The sequence below is a fragment of the Galeopterus variegatus genome, unplaced genomic scaffold (genome assembly GCF_000696425.1).
Source record: "Galeopterus variegatus unplaced genomic scaffold, G_variegatus-3.0.2 Scaffold2340, whole genome shotgun sequence".
NCBI classification, from domain to species: Eukaryota; Metazoa; Chordata; class Mammalia; order Dermoptera; family Cynocephalidae; genus Galeopterus; species Galeopterus variegatus.
Genome location: NW_007728451.1, coordinates 279,855 through 293,643, shown reverse-complemented (window position 1 = coordinate 293,643; position 13,789 = coordinate 279,855). Strand labels below are relative to the sequence as shown.

The window sequence follows — 13,789 nt, the reverse complement described above, 5'->3', positions numbered from 1 at the left end:
ATTTTCTTCATTTTAAAAATCTGCTTGGGTTATTTCAAAAAGACTGTCTTCAAGAGCAGAAATTCTTTCTTATGCTTGCTCTAGCCTGCTGCTTACACTCTTGATTGTAGTCTTCATTTTGTTCACTGAGTCTTTCAGTTCCAGGAGTTCTGCTGCATTCTTTTTTATGATATTTATCTCTTTATAAGTTTCCTCCTTCACATCCTGGATTGTTTTCCTAATTTCTTTGTATTGTCTATCTGAGTCTTCTTGTATCTCACTGAATTTTTATAATATTATTACTCAGAATTCCTTTTCCAACACTTCAAATGTTTCCTGTTGTTTGGGATCTGGTGTTTGAGAATTATAGTATTCCTCTGGTGGTGTCATTTTTTTTTCACATTCCTAGTATCTCTACACTGTTGCCTGGTCATCTGGTGGAGCAGTTGCTTCTTCTATTAATCTGGGATGCCTTTTGAGGAGATAGACTCTCTCCTGTAGATTTGTTTTATATTGCCCTTTGGGTGGGGTGTTTTAGTTTTGGTTCTAGGTAGAATCAGTAGTCTCAGTAGTTCCAGGCAGTCTCATTTGTTCTGGGTAGATTCAGTAGGACCAAATAGAATCAGTAGTTCTAGGAGGTGCTGGCAGCTGTGCTGCACCTGAAGCTTGGGCTGTGTGGGTGGTTGGGGTGGCTGGAGCCACAGAGTCAGCCAACTGGTTGGGTTTGTGCAGATGGCTGTGGTGTCTGGGACTACATGGGCAGCTGGATATTTGGTCCCATAAGGGAGGGTGGAGTTGCATGGGAGGCTGAGTGGGTAGGGCCACATGGGAAGCTGGGGATTTGCAGGTGGCTGGATGGCTGCACCCGAGTGTGTGGGTGGGGCCACATGGGCACCTAAGTGGTTTGTATTGCATAGGTGACTGGAGCTGCACTGGAGGCTGGAATGCTGGGGCTGCATGGGCAGGTGTGGCTGCATGGGCAGGTGTGGCTGCATGGGCAGCTGTGGCAACTGGAGCCCTGCAGGTGGCTGTGGCTGTGTGGGCAGCTTGACATTTGTGGTCCTGTGGGAAGCCTGGGTGGCTTGGGATGCACACAGGTGGCCAGAACATTGGGGCTGTATAGGCATTGCGGGCCTCACCAGAAGGGTGTGCTTTGTGAGATAAACTCCTTTTCAGGGAGAAGGGCTATGGTTCTGAGACAATACAGTGGTGCAGGCAACCACAGCAGTGATGAGGGTTGGCTGGGGCATGAGCAAGAGGAGGGTTACCACTGGGAAGTGATAACAGCCAAGCAAATTATTCTCACCATAAGGGAGAATTTCTCCTCTTTTGATCCTTGTGTTAGGCATGTAGTGGCTGCTGAAACTGTGTGCCTCTTTATTCTCTCTACACAACCCTGCTTGGTTTTTATGTTCCACAGGACCTCAACAGACTCCTGCTGCCCTCCCACACCTTCTCACTGATGCTCTCCCCTGTACTTTGCTGTCCATTCCTTGCTCTGGTCTCTTTCTGTGGGAGGATTGCATGTTGGGCACCTCTAGTCTGCCATCTTGTCCTGTGTCCTTGGAAACATTTTAAGTTGTCAACACTGGGATGGAGAGTGCTGCTGGCATGTAGTGAGTAGAGGCCAGGGATTATGCTAACACCCTACAATGCACAGGACACTTCCTCCAACAAGGAATTATCCAGTCCAAAATGTCCCTTGTGCCAAGGATGAGAAACCCTGCTCTAAGCTGAATCTCGCATTCTTGATTGGTTAGGAAATTAAACCTCAGCCTTTTTTTGTGGGGTGTGCATGTGGGGTCGAGGGACCTACCTAGATTATATTCCATAGTTTAATTTCAGGCTTAGGTGGACCAGAGGGTCCAGGTCCTAAGCCAGATCATCACCTTCCTTCCAGAGCTCTCTTCGCTGCCCAGTGCTGGTGGTAAGTGCTGTTTCCATTGAAGAGTTGAGACGGGAAACTGTATCAGCTAAACTGTTCCAACCTAGAACATCTCTCCTGCTGTTCCCCTCCAGCAACTGACTTTGCCATAAAACAGTTGTCTAAACTTCATAGAGTTCAGGCATCCTGAAGTAATCTGCTGAGGGCAAGTGCAATAGCAAGTTTCTATGCTTTACTTCCTTCCTTTTCAACTCCTGTATCTCCTCAATAAACATCTACCTCTCTGTGTCTGGGTGCTGCCACCTTCCCCTTTGCATACACCCACCCCATGCTCTCCCCACCATGAACCACTTAAGTTAAACTTGTACAATTGAACACAAAATCTCTTTATAGTTTGGGGCTTGTCATGAGTTTAGGAAGCTCAGCCTTTAGAAATAACACTGGATCATTTTCCTTGGAGTGGGAGCCAGAAGAGGAAAACCTAACATAAATTAGTCTTTTTCTTAATAATTCTCCTTGTGTTGTGGATTGAATACCTCTCCCTGCCGCCCCAAGTCATTGAAACCCAATCTCCATTGGAACAGTTGAGGATGGGAAATCCTACTATGGCAACTGAAAGATGGGGCATTGAAGAGGTGATTAGATTGCAGGGCCGTGACATAGTGAATGGATTAATAATGGTGGTCAGGGGTGTGGTTCAGAGGACTTTAGGAGAAGAGCACATGAGAGTCTCTCTCTCTGCTCTGCCATTTTCTGCCATGTGAGACCTCTGCGTTGTCATAAAGCCGCCACCAAAAAGACCTTCACCAGAATTGTTCCTTAGACTTTGGACTCCCCAGCCTCCAAATCTGTAAGCAATAAATTTAGTTTTCTTTATAAATCACCCAGATTCAGGTTATAAGCAACACACCCAGATTTGTTATAAGCAACAGAAACAGAATAATACACTCTGTTATGTCATGTATATTGTGTTTCACCTAATACCTTCATGTAACTTGTACATAATATATCTAATAAACCTATAAAGCAGCAATCAGAAGAGAGGATATTCTCTAATGACCTACTGAGGAGAGTCCACTTGCTGATCACTAAAGGAAAAGCCACAAAAAGAGAGAGGAATAAGTCACAGTGCCCAGAAAATATCTCCCCTGCCCTAGCAAAATTGTCAAGGGTCTTCCAACTCATTCTCTGAGAGTTCAGGAGAAGCAATTTGGAGCAATAGGTAGCTGATGAAGAAGTGTTACAGAGATCCTGGAAGTGTGGGGAGCTAAACTACATCGGTCCAATGCAGGAGGAGATGGGCCTGCTTCACACTGAGGAACCTAAGGAAAGTTCCTGAGTGATTTGAGCACAGGGACCTTGGCGGTCCTGTTGACCATTCACCCCACTTTCCCAGAGTCCGAACAGCACCCACTCCTTCACTGATGACTACAATTTATTCTTTCTTTTCATCCACTATCCTCCAGCTACATACCCATGCCCACCCAACTCCATCATACGTTCAGGGCTGGCTTCACAGAGGCACACAACTCCACTGGTTCCAGTCACAGGGCATGGTGATATGGTGCAGAGTGTAACTCATTTTTTGCATAGCTTCATTGCTCTTCTCTGTGTGAGAATAGATGGGAAAGCCGAGTTTTCTCATCTTCTGGCCCTGGATATGAATGACATAGGAGACAAGGCCTTTGACCCGGTAATCAGGCACAGTGCCTCCCATCCGCATCTCTCCAGTCTGGTCCATTAGGGTCCAGGACACAGGGGTCCCCTCAGGCCCCAGCAGGCAGCAGGAGGGGAAGTTCTGGATACAGCGCTCAATGAACCTCTGGCTCCTCTCATTGCCACCAAAATGCCAGAATTTATTCACCAAGGCAGCATGGGTGGTTTCCAGGGATGAGATTTTAAACATCTCCTCATCGCTATAGAGGGTCCAAGAAGAAAGCAAAGTCCATAAATATGAAGATTTATATTTGTCATTATCTCTGTTGTCTTGAGAGACAAGAGTAGACAGAGGAAACAGCAGATGCAAAGTCTCAGAGTATGCATGAGCTTATGATGATAAAAGAACAGAAAGAAGGCCAGTGGTGTTGGAGGAAGAGAGCAGGAAGGGCAAGCAAGGTCAAAGTGGTGACAGAGACATGATTTACTCCAGATGAGAAGGGAAATGAGGGAGTCTTCTACACAGGGGAGGTTTGAATTACATTTTTTAAAAAGATTACTCTGACTGTTTTGTAGAATATTGATTGTAGGGAGGCCAGAGGGAAAGCAGTGGGAGAAGTCGAGAGGCTACTTCAGCAGTGAAAGGTGTCAGTAGGATAGAGTGGTTTTTTATCAAACTCACATGGCTTTGGGCTTGCCACCACTGGGTGATAAATTCTTTGCATCCAGCAGGGAAGGAACCAGTTTCTCAACTGTGTCAGACGTCATAAAGAGAATGTTTTGTGCATGTTTGACTTTGAAAGATTTAATGGCTGCAAGACTTTGTATTGCTTCATTCAGGCTGGACTGTGAACCTAGATGGGATTATAAGGACAGATGTAACAATTTAAGTATATTAAATTGGGAGACAATCTCCAGTGGAGTTGGAAGTGTCTGGGATTTAGAGTCAGAAAACCTTGGTTCTGGGATTGGTGCTGCCACTGTGTGACTGGGGTCACGTAGCCATGGTCTGTATAATTTTTTCTGTTTAACTATGTGAAAACATGCCCAGGGATAGATTCAGTCATGGCTATGTCATTGGTGGCAATACCCAAACTGGAACCAAGTTTCCTGGGCTACATAATCATCTAGTTTTGATAATCAAAGGAGATGAGTTATTAAAAATGGTAGCCAACATCTACTCAGTTGTGTTCCCAGTGTGAGAGATTATTGTAGTAATAACCCACTATTTGCCCATATCTCTACTTGCTCATATATCCTTGTATTTATTCCCTGAGACAGTCCCCTCCTGCACTGTGTGTAACCTTGACCATGTGACTTGCTATTGCCAATTTAATGCAGGGAGAGATTTAAAAGCACTTGCATCTTGGGATTTTCCCTCTCTTTTTGTTCCTGGTTACCTTGACACCAACATGATAAAAATAGGCCTAGGCTAGCCTGCTGGAGACACATGCTCCTACCATGCTATTACCACAGCCAACAGCTACCACTAACTGAAAGTCAGAGCCACCACTCAGACATGTGAGTGAGGCCATGCTGGGGCAACTGGACCCATCAACTGATTACAGCTGTGTGAGGAAAACCAAATGAGACCAGCAGAAGAACTGCCTTGCAAAGCCCAGCCCAAATGGTTGATTCACAGAGTTAGGAGGTTTGCTATACAGCAAAAGTTAACTGACATCCAGGTATTGTGCAAAGCTCTTCCTATTTGACAGAGTTTGGATGTGTTGTCCCTGCCAGAACTCATGTGGAAATCTAATGCCCAATGTGGCAGTTTGAGTCGCGGGTGCAGATCCCTCATGAATGGATTAATGCTCTCCCTAGGTGGGGGGAGCAATGAGTGAGTTCTCACTCTATTAGTTCCTGTGAGAGCTGGTTGTTTAAAAGACCCTGGCACCTCCTCTCTCTCTCTCTCTCTCTCTCTCTCTCTCTCTCTCTCTCTTGCTTCCTCTGGTCATGTGATCTGCTTGTACCCACCAGCTGCTGCCACTTTCTGCTATGAGTAGAAGTAGCCTGAGGCCTGTGCCAGATGCAGCTGTCCCAGAATCGTAAGCCAAATAAACCTGTGTTCATTATAAATTACCCAGTCTCAGGTATTCTGTTAGACCAACACAAAAGGGACTAATACACTGTTCAAAACTCTATTGAATCTTTTCTGTGCCCTGCATTTTAAGTACCATTACTATCCTCATGTTTATATATGAAGAACATGATCTCAGAGAGGGTAAGCCAGCTTGCTAGGATCACCTAGTGAGCAACAGGCAGGTGCCATTTTAGGGAGTCTGACTCCAGAGGCATGCTTGTAACCATGCAGTTGTCATTGGTGACCCAGGAGGTGCACAATGGGCTGTCATTCTTATTCCAGGAACAAAAGGTGAGAGGGGACGCTCTGCTCTGGCACCCAATCACCTGAAGTTTCCTGGATACATCTGTGAAATCCACCATAAATCTTCGGTACCAAGGAATTTTATTATGGCTTCCCATATGAAGCCCATTCTTTGCAAGATTTAAGGACTCTCCCTTCTTCTCACATTACAGATGTAGTTGCAGCTGAGTCAAAATATCAACATCAAGCTGAGGGTCTGGAGCTCTGAAGAAGGATGTATTAATTATATAGGGACTCGCTTAGAACATGGAAGTGAGTCAGCACACATCTAATTCCTCTTACTTACTTTGAATCTGCAAATGCTGCTTCCAATCGATGACTTCTGTTGTGCCAAGGAATTCCTGACAGTTTTTAGGGTCCTTGGAGTAGATTTGGTAAGTATTGGTGTAGTGATCAAGGTCATCCTTCATATCCTATTATCATTGGGAAAAGGGGAATAAAACACATCTTCGTATTTTATAATTGCACTGCTGTTCTGTTTTAAAAATCTATTATACTGTGATATTCTTGTGATATTCTTAAGTATTAAAATATTGGTATTTTTGCTGGTCCACTGAAATTATTTCTGAATCTTTTAAATCATGAGTAAAAGATCAGAGATTCAAGTATTCAATTTATCATGGAAAATTCCAGAACAATGCTGTTCTCTACTCATATATTGCATTAAAATTTCAAATCAAATAAAGACAGAAACACTTAGAAAGCCTTCTTCTATACCTCCATTATCCTACACAGGAAGAAGAGAAAAGCAATTGAAAAGGGAAAGCTTCTATTGTAAGAATAAATTTTACTACAGTTCAAATACTTGCAGAACACACAAACACGGCAGCATGAACATGACAGTATTAAATTTGATAGAGATATCTCTGGATTAAAATCTCCATCTATGTATAATAGAAGATGAAAACCAGTTAGAAATGCTTTCTTTAAAAAAATACTATGGTTAGACAAAGTGAAGTTCTAGAAAAACAAACAAAGGGAAGGAGGCCACAGCCAGGCCTGGGATAGAGTCATATTTCATAACCGGTATGACAATGATGTCACTGTTTGGAGCCCTCAGGGTAGGATTCATCAAATTGAATATGCAATGGAAGCTGGTAAATAAGGTTCAGTCACAGTTGGTCTGAAATCGAAATCTCATGCAGTGTTGGTTGCATTGAAGAGGGCATAGTCAGAGCTTGCAGCTCATCAGAAAAAAATTCCCCATGTTGACAGCCATATTGGTATCTCAATTTCAGGGCTTACAGCTGGTCCTAGATTGTTATGTAATTTTATGCACCGGGAGTGTTTCTTTTTTTTTTTTTTCTTTTTTCTTTTTTATTTTTATTTTGTCAATATACAATGTAGTTAGTTATTGTGTCCCATCACCAAAACCTCCCTCACTCCTCCCTCTCCCCCCTCCCACCCAGATGTGTCCCCTCCATTTTCTCATTGTAAAAGCTTCAAAAAAAAAAAAAAAAGTTGAGGTTGTTAAATCTTCCTCTCCCTCCCCACCCCGGTTTTTTTTTGTTGTTGTTGTTGATGTTGTTGCTGTTTGTTTCTTTTTGTGTGAGTGTGTGTGACAGTGTGTGTGTGTATGTGTGTGTGTGTGTGTATGTATGTGTGTGAATTGATTCATTCACCTTTAGCTCCCTCCAATAAGTGAAAACGTGGTATTTCTTTTTCACTGCCTGACTCGTTTCACTTAATATTATTCTTTCAAGGTCCATCCATGTTGTTGCAAATGGCAGTATTTCATTCGTTTTTATAGCTGAGTAGTATTCCATTGTGTAGATATACCACATTTTCCGTATCCACTCATCCGATGATGGACATTTGGGCTGATTCCAGCTCTTGGCTATTGTGAAGAGTGCTGCAATGAACATTGGGAAACAAGTATACCTTCGACTTGATGATTTCCATTCCTTTGGATATATTCCCAGCAGTGAAATAGCTGGGTCATATGGTAGATCAATCTGCAACTGTTTGAGGAACCTCCAAACCATTTTCCATAGGGGTTGCACCATTATGCATTCCCACCAACAATGTAAGAGAGTTCCTTTTTCTCCGCAACCACACCAGCATTTATCTTTCAGCATCTTTTGGATTTTGGCCATCCTAACTGGGGTGAGATGGTATCTCAGTGTGGTTTTGATTTGCATTTCCCGGATGCTGAGTGATGTTGAGCATTTTTTCATATGACTGTTGGCCATTTGCATATCTTCTTTAGAGAAATGCCTACTTAGCTCTTTTGCCCATTTTTTAATTGGGTTGCTTGTTTTTTTCTTGTAAAGTTGGGAGTGTTTCAATTCCAGGTTTGAATTTGACAGATCACTTCCTGTGTCTCATCTTGTATCTCTAATTGGAAGCAAGACCCAGATACCAACACAGTGATATGGTGGGAGACTGTATGGTGTCGGGCTGCTTATTGCTGGTTTTGATGATATGGGCCCTCTAATTTTCTAAACCTGTCCATCTGCTAACTATTTTGACTGCAGAGCTATGTCCATTGGAGCCTGTTCTCAGTCAGCTTGTCTGCATATCTTAAGGGAGAGACTTTCTGCAAAGCAAGACCTAACTACAAAGAATGTTCCCACTGGAATTGTTGGTAAAGACTTGGAGTTTACGATCTATGATGATGATGATGAAGTGTCTCTGTGCCTGGAAGGTCTTGAAAAAGGACCACAGAGAAAGGCACAGCCTGCTCAACCTGCTGATGAATCTGCAGAAAAGGCTAATGAACCAATGGAGCATTAAGTGATAAATCAGTCTATATGTGTATTATCAAATATGCAAGAATACAGGAACACATACTGATGACAATAATCTTTACTTTGAACAAAAGATGCAGAGTGGTGGAATGGTGTGTTTCAGGAATCAGATGATTTTTCTAAGCAACCTCACTAAAACCATATAATGGTGTACACTTTTCTTTGGGCGATCTATGTAGTCATTTTCTAGAAAGTATAGGTATCCGTACTAATGTTTTTATATGAAGAAAATAGTGTCTTTGCAGTTTTAAAGACAATTGTGAAATAAAATTGTTTTATCTGCAACAAACAAACAAACAAGCAACTTAGATCCCCTCAAATTATTTAATGACAGATGAGAAAGTTTGGAGGAAGGAGGCAGAGGAAACTATTACCACACCTAGTGTAGAATTATAAAACTTTGTAAAAAGTAGTCAAAATTTTGCACAAAAATATACTCACAAGTCATCAATGATACTACTGACACATTTTGTTGCATAATATCACATTTGAAAGTTCAAATAACGTTATTTCAGCTAAGTTTTTATTGTTAATGTAAATTTCTTTGTTTCATATATGGTTTATTTCTTTTTGCATTTTTAATTGACAAATAAAAATTGTATATATTTATCATTGCAACATGTTGTATTGGAAATATGTATACTTTCTGTAATAGCCGATTAATCTATTCATTGCCTCCCATCTGATGAACCTGAAAAACATTATGTTAAGTGAAATAAGCCAGGCAAAGAAAGAAATACCATATGATCTTACTTGTTTGAACAGGATAAAAAAGTTGAGCTCATAGAAACAGAGAAGAGAATGGTGGTTATCAGGGGCTGGTGGAGTAGGATTGTGGAGAAGTTGGTCAGAGGATAGAAATTTTCAGTTAGGAGAAATATGTTCAAGAGATCCATTGTACAGCATAGTGGCTATAGTTAATAACAATATATTGCATTTTTTTAATTGCTAAAAGAATAGATTAAGTATTCTCACCACATAAATGAAAAGTATATATTAATTTAGTAATTTTTAAATAATTTGTAATAAAGGTGTAAGATTTGTATTTTTGATATTTCAAAATAAGTTTATGAATTTTTATCTTGAAATGTATTATGGACTTTCACTAATTTTTAAGTCTTTCCCCAAAATGTATATGGAAATTCTAGCATTATAATTTTGCTCTTTATAGTCATCCTAACCAATTGTCCTATTTCTCACCTTCATATCTTTTTCCTTCTATTTTCTCTGGTTAGAATGTTCACTTTTCCTTGTCAGCCTGATAAAAACATATTCACGTGTAAAACTTAGTTCAAATGAAACCTCCACCAAGAAGTGTATCTAAATTTATCCAGTAACCTCCGCCTCCAGTCTCTAAGCACACGGTAGGCACACAGCAAATATGAACACAGAGGCATATTCATTCCACAGCTGGCACCTTACCTGCTCCTGAGGGCGGACAACCACTGTATTAAAATCAGGCCACTTGTCCACCAGGGCCTTTAGCTTGAACGGGTTTCCCTGGTTCATGTGGAAGACGGTCCCATAAACCTATTGTATTTCAATGAAATCAGAAGGTCAGCATATTACATAGGAACAGTAAAATGACTTGTTTGGTCAAAACAAGGATTATTTTTTATAAAAGCATGACACTTTATGATGGAAAGAAGCCAAATAGAGAATCCAGGTCAGACAATCTCTATGTATTACTGTTTTTTAACCTTAAATGAGAAGAGCTTTGTCTCTCCGTAAAATATGAATCATGCATTCGTACAGTAAAATAATCAGACAGATAAAATTAATCATTTTAAAAACACTGTTCTTTATTGTATAACTGAATATTATCTTGATCCATACTTTCTTCCGTTCATACACAGAGACATAAATTTTTATTTTTATTGGTTATGAATATTCATGAGATACAGAGCTGATTGTCACCCCTCGTGCCCTAGATGTGAAGGCCAGGTTCATACTGGCAGCATGCCTATTACCATAAATTGCATTTGTACCCCGTGTCCCTCACCCAATAATCCCCAACCTCCCTCCCCTCTCCCTCCCCCCACCCCACTCCACTTTGTATCCCAGGGTATACTCTCCCTCTGCAAGTCCAACCCACCACTGTGGTCTTTCCTTCCTTCCTTCTTTCTCTCTTAGCTCCCACATATGAGTGAGCACATGCGGTATTTATCCCTCTGTGCTTTGCTTATTTCACTCAACCTAAGTTTCTCCAGACTCATCCATGTTGCTGCAAACGGGAAAATTTCCTTCTTTTTTATGGCAGAGTAGTATTCCATGGTGTATATATACCACAGTTTCCTTATCCAATCATCCATCGATGGGCATTTACGTTGTTGGTTCCATATCTTGGCTATTGTAAACAGATCTGCGATGAACATAGGAATACCGATATCCCTTTGACATGATGATTTCCATTCCTCTGGGTATATACCCAGAAGTGGGATTGCTGGATCTGTAGTTATTTTAGAAAACTTCGTACTGTTTTCCATAGTGGTTGTACTAATTTACAGTCCCACCAACAGTGCAGCAGTGTTCCCTTCTCTCCACACCCTCACCAGTATTTGTTATTCACCATCTTTTTGATTATAGCCAGGCTAACTGGGGTGAGGTGGTATCTCAATGTGGTTTTAATTTGCATTTCCCTGTTGACTGGTGATGTTGACTGTTTTTTCACATACCTGTTGGCCATTTGTATGTCTTCCTTTGAAAAATGTCCATTCAGCTCCTTTGCCCATTTTTTAATTGGGTTAATGGTTTTTTACTGTATAATTGTTTGAGTACTATGTATATTCTGGATATTGATTCCTTGTCAGATGCACAGTTAGCAAAAATTTTCTTCCACTGAAAAGGTTGTCTTTTCACTGTGTTGATTGTTTCCTTTGCTGTGCAGAAGCTTTTTAGTTTGATATAGTCCCATTTATTTATTTTTTCTTTTGTTGCTTGTGCTTTCAGGCTCATGTTAATAAATTCTGTGCCCAGACCTATTTCCTGAAGTGTTTCACCTATATTGTCTCTCAGTAATTTTACAGTTTCAGATCTTTTACTTAAGTCTTTAATCCATTTTGAATTGATTTTAGTATATGGTGAGAGGTGCATATCTAGTTTCATTCTTCCACATATGGATATCCAGTTTTCTCAGCACCATTTCTTGAAAAGGCAGTCTTTTCCCCAATGAAGATTTTTTGTTGCCTTTGTCCAATATTAGATGGCTACAGAGACATAAAATTTTACAAAAATAAAAGTACACATACTTGCTGTTTTTTTCCACTGAACATACTATGGGCCTATTTTTATGTTCATCAACATAAACATTAATTTTCCACTATTTTTAATGGCTCAATAGAATTTCACTATATGGATGTATCATTCATTTATTCACTTGCCAACGATGACCATTTCAGCTGTTTTCAACTTTTTGCTTTAACAAATAATTTTTTATAAAACATGTTTGCACAGGAATCTTTACATGGATACCCAATATTTTCTTAGAATATCCAGAAGGGTAATTGCTTGTTCAAAGTTTAAGTACATGCTTCAAAACTTTTTAATATATGTTTCCACATTACCCTCTGGAGAGGTTAAATGAACTCCCACCAGCCAGCAGAGGCTATTGCTCAAGAGAATGGGTTTTGAGGTCCCATAGCCTGGGTCTCACCCCTGCCATGTGGGATAAGCTATTGGGTTGGCAGGGGAGTGTGAAAGAGGAGGGAATGGGTGAGGATGAATGAGGGAAAACCTGTGGAAAGTAAGTGTCCTTATGGTTTTGGTGTGGAGGAATTCAGTAGTGGACCTCAGCATGGAATTCATGATAGTTGTGAACATAAAGACTCAATGGAAATATGCCAGTGACCAAACATCAAAAGATGGTGGACCTATGGGTGTATTTCACCATGGGTAGAAGATGACCAAGGACTTTACCAGTATCCTTGCTTCCTGTCCCCCACCCCACGTGAACTATACAGGTTAGACCAGGGAAACAGAAGGAAAAAAATCTTTCTGCTTTGATTGAGTTTATTTGAATTTATTCTTTCTTCAACCATGGGTGGAAGTTTGCTCTAGAAATTCAGTACAGTTTGGGCAAAATATAGAGGTTGCCTTTATACACATTTGTGTTTGGGGCCTGTAAAATGCATTTATATTACAATATTATCCATTGTAAAATCATAAAATATGTGAAATTGTTATTCTTTCTTATTGTAATGGCCTAATTAATTAAAACTTTTTTTTCCTCCTGCTGAAACTCAGACTACAGTGAGAACACAGTGAGGCACTTACTATAAATTGAATCAACTGGAGTTGACACTTGCCATAAAATGTATTTTAAGATAATAAAATAATATGTAACACTTAGAAGAATGGGTAAACATTTTCTTAACTGAGCCTCAAATAAGTGTTGATTAATAGTGAGTTCTAGGTTATACCTCTGTTAAAAGTACCTGGCATATCAATATTCTAAATTTCTATTAGAGGAAAATGTTTATCTTTAATAATGCAACCAACAAAGAGGAATGCCATATTTTCCTAAAAGTTGCGGAGTCAAGAAAGCCTTATCTCACTACAGAGATGCTCCAAGAAAAGACAATAAGGAAACATCAAGAGTTTTCTCAAAATGTTTGCAATCCGCTTAACACAAGGAATGAAGAAAAATTTAAATCATAACATTCTATATTATAGTGCACTGAAGAAAAACTTTTAGCCTGGAGAATTTTTGAGGTTTTTTTTTTTTTTTGAAATATAATTTAATACACATGTTTGTAGGGTACAGGTTAAGAGTCACAAAGACTGATTACATTTTGTAATCCTGAAGAATTTTTAAAAGTAGCAACTCACCATAAAAATATCTCAGGCAAGTGCCCATAGAATGTCTAATTGATGTAATCTCCAAAAATTTTCACTGTCTCTCATAGAGGTTGCCTGAATCTTAAGGATTGTCATAGGAAGGTCATTAAATACTAGGTAATATTGATTAATGTCATATCTATCAAAGTGGGTAACTTTAGTTTTAGATTAGTTGACTTAAAGTCATTTTGTTTTGGTGACAATTAAAGAACAGGGCCAGTTGTCTCATTAATTCATTTCTAATAAATGAATATAAAACCATATTATCGACAAGTAAAATAATACTAGTTTCTCCTT

The 13,789-nt window shown here is 40.0% G+C and overlaps 1 protein-coding gene and 1 pseudogene across 1 annotated transcript in view; one reads left to right on the top strand and one right to left on the bottom strand.

Moving 5' to 3' along the window:
• Positions 1–3,281: 3,281 nt before the first annotated feature.
• Positions 3,282–13,789, bottom strand: part of LOC103597524 (glycine N-acyltransferase-like) — a 19,405-nt gene continuing 8,897 nt past the window's right edge. Inside the window, exons 3-6 of the mRNA XM_008581380.1 lie at positions 10,079–10,186; positions 6,193–6,319; positions 4,203–4,374; positions 3,282–3,780 (exon numbers count right to left, since the gene is read on the bottom strand). Coding sequence (XP_008579602.1) covers positions 3,378–3,780; positions 4,203–4,374; positions 6,193–6,319; positions 10,079–10,186 — 810 coding nt within the window. The 3' untranslated portion in view covers positions 3,282–3,377. The remainder of the gene's footprint in view (positions 3,781–4,202; positions 4,375–6,192; positions 6,320–10,078; positions 10,187–13,789) is intronic.
• On the top strand, positions 6,737–8,642 carry LOC103597526 (annotated as a pseudogene).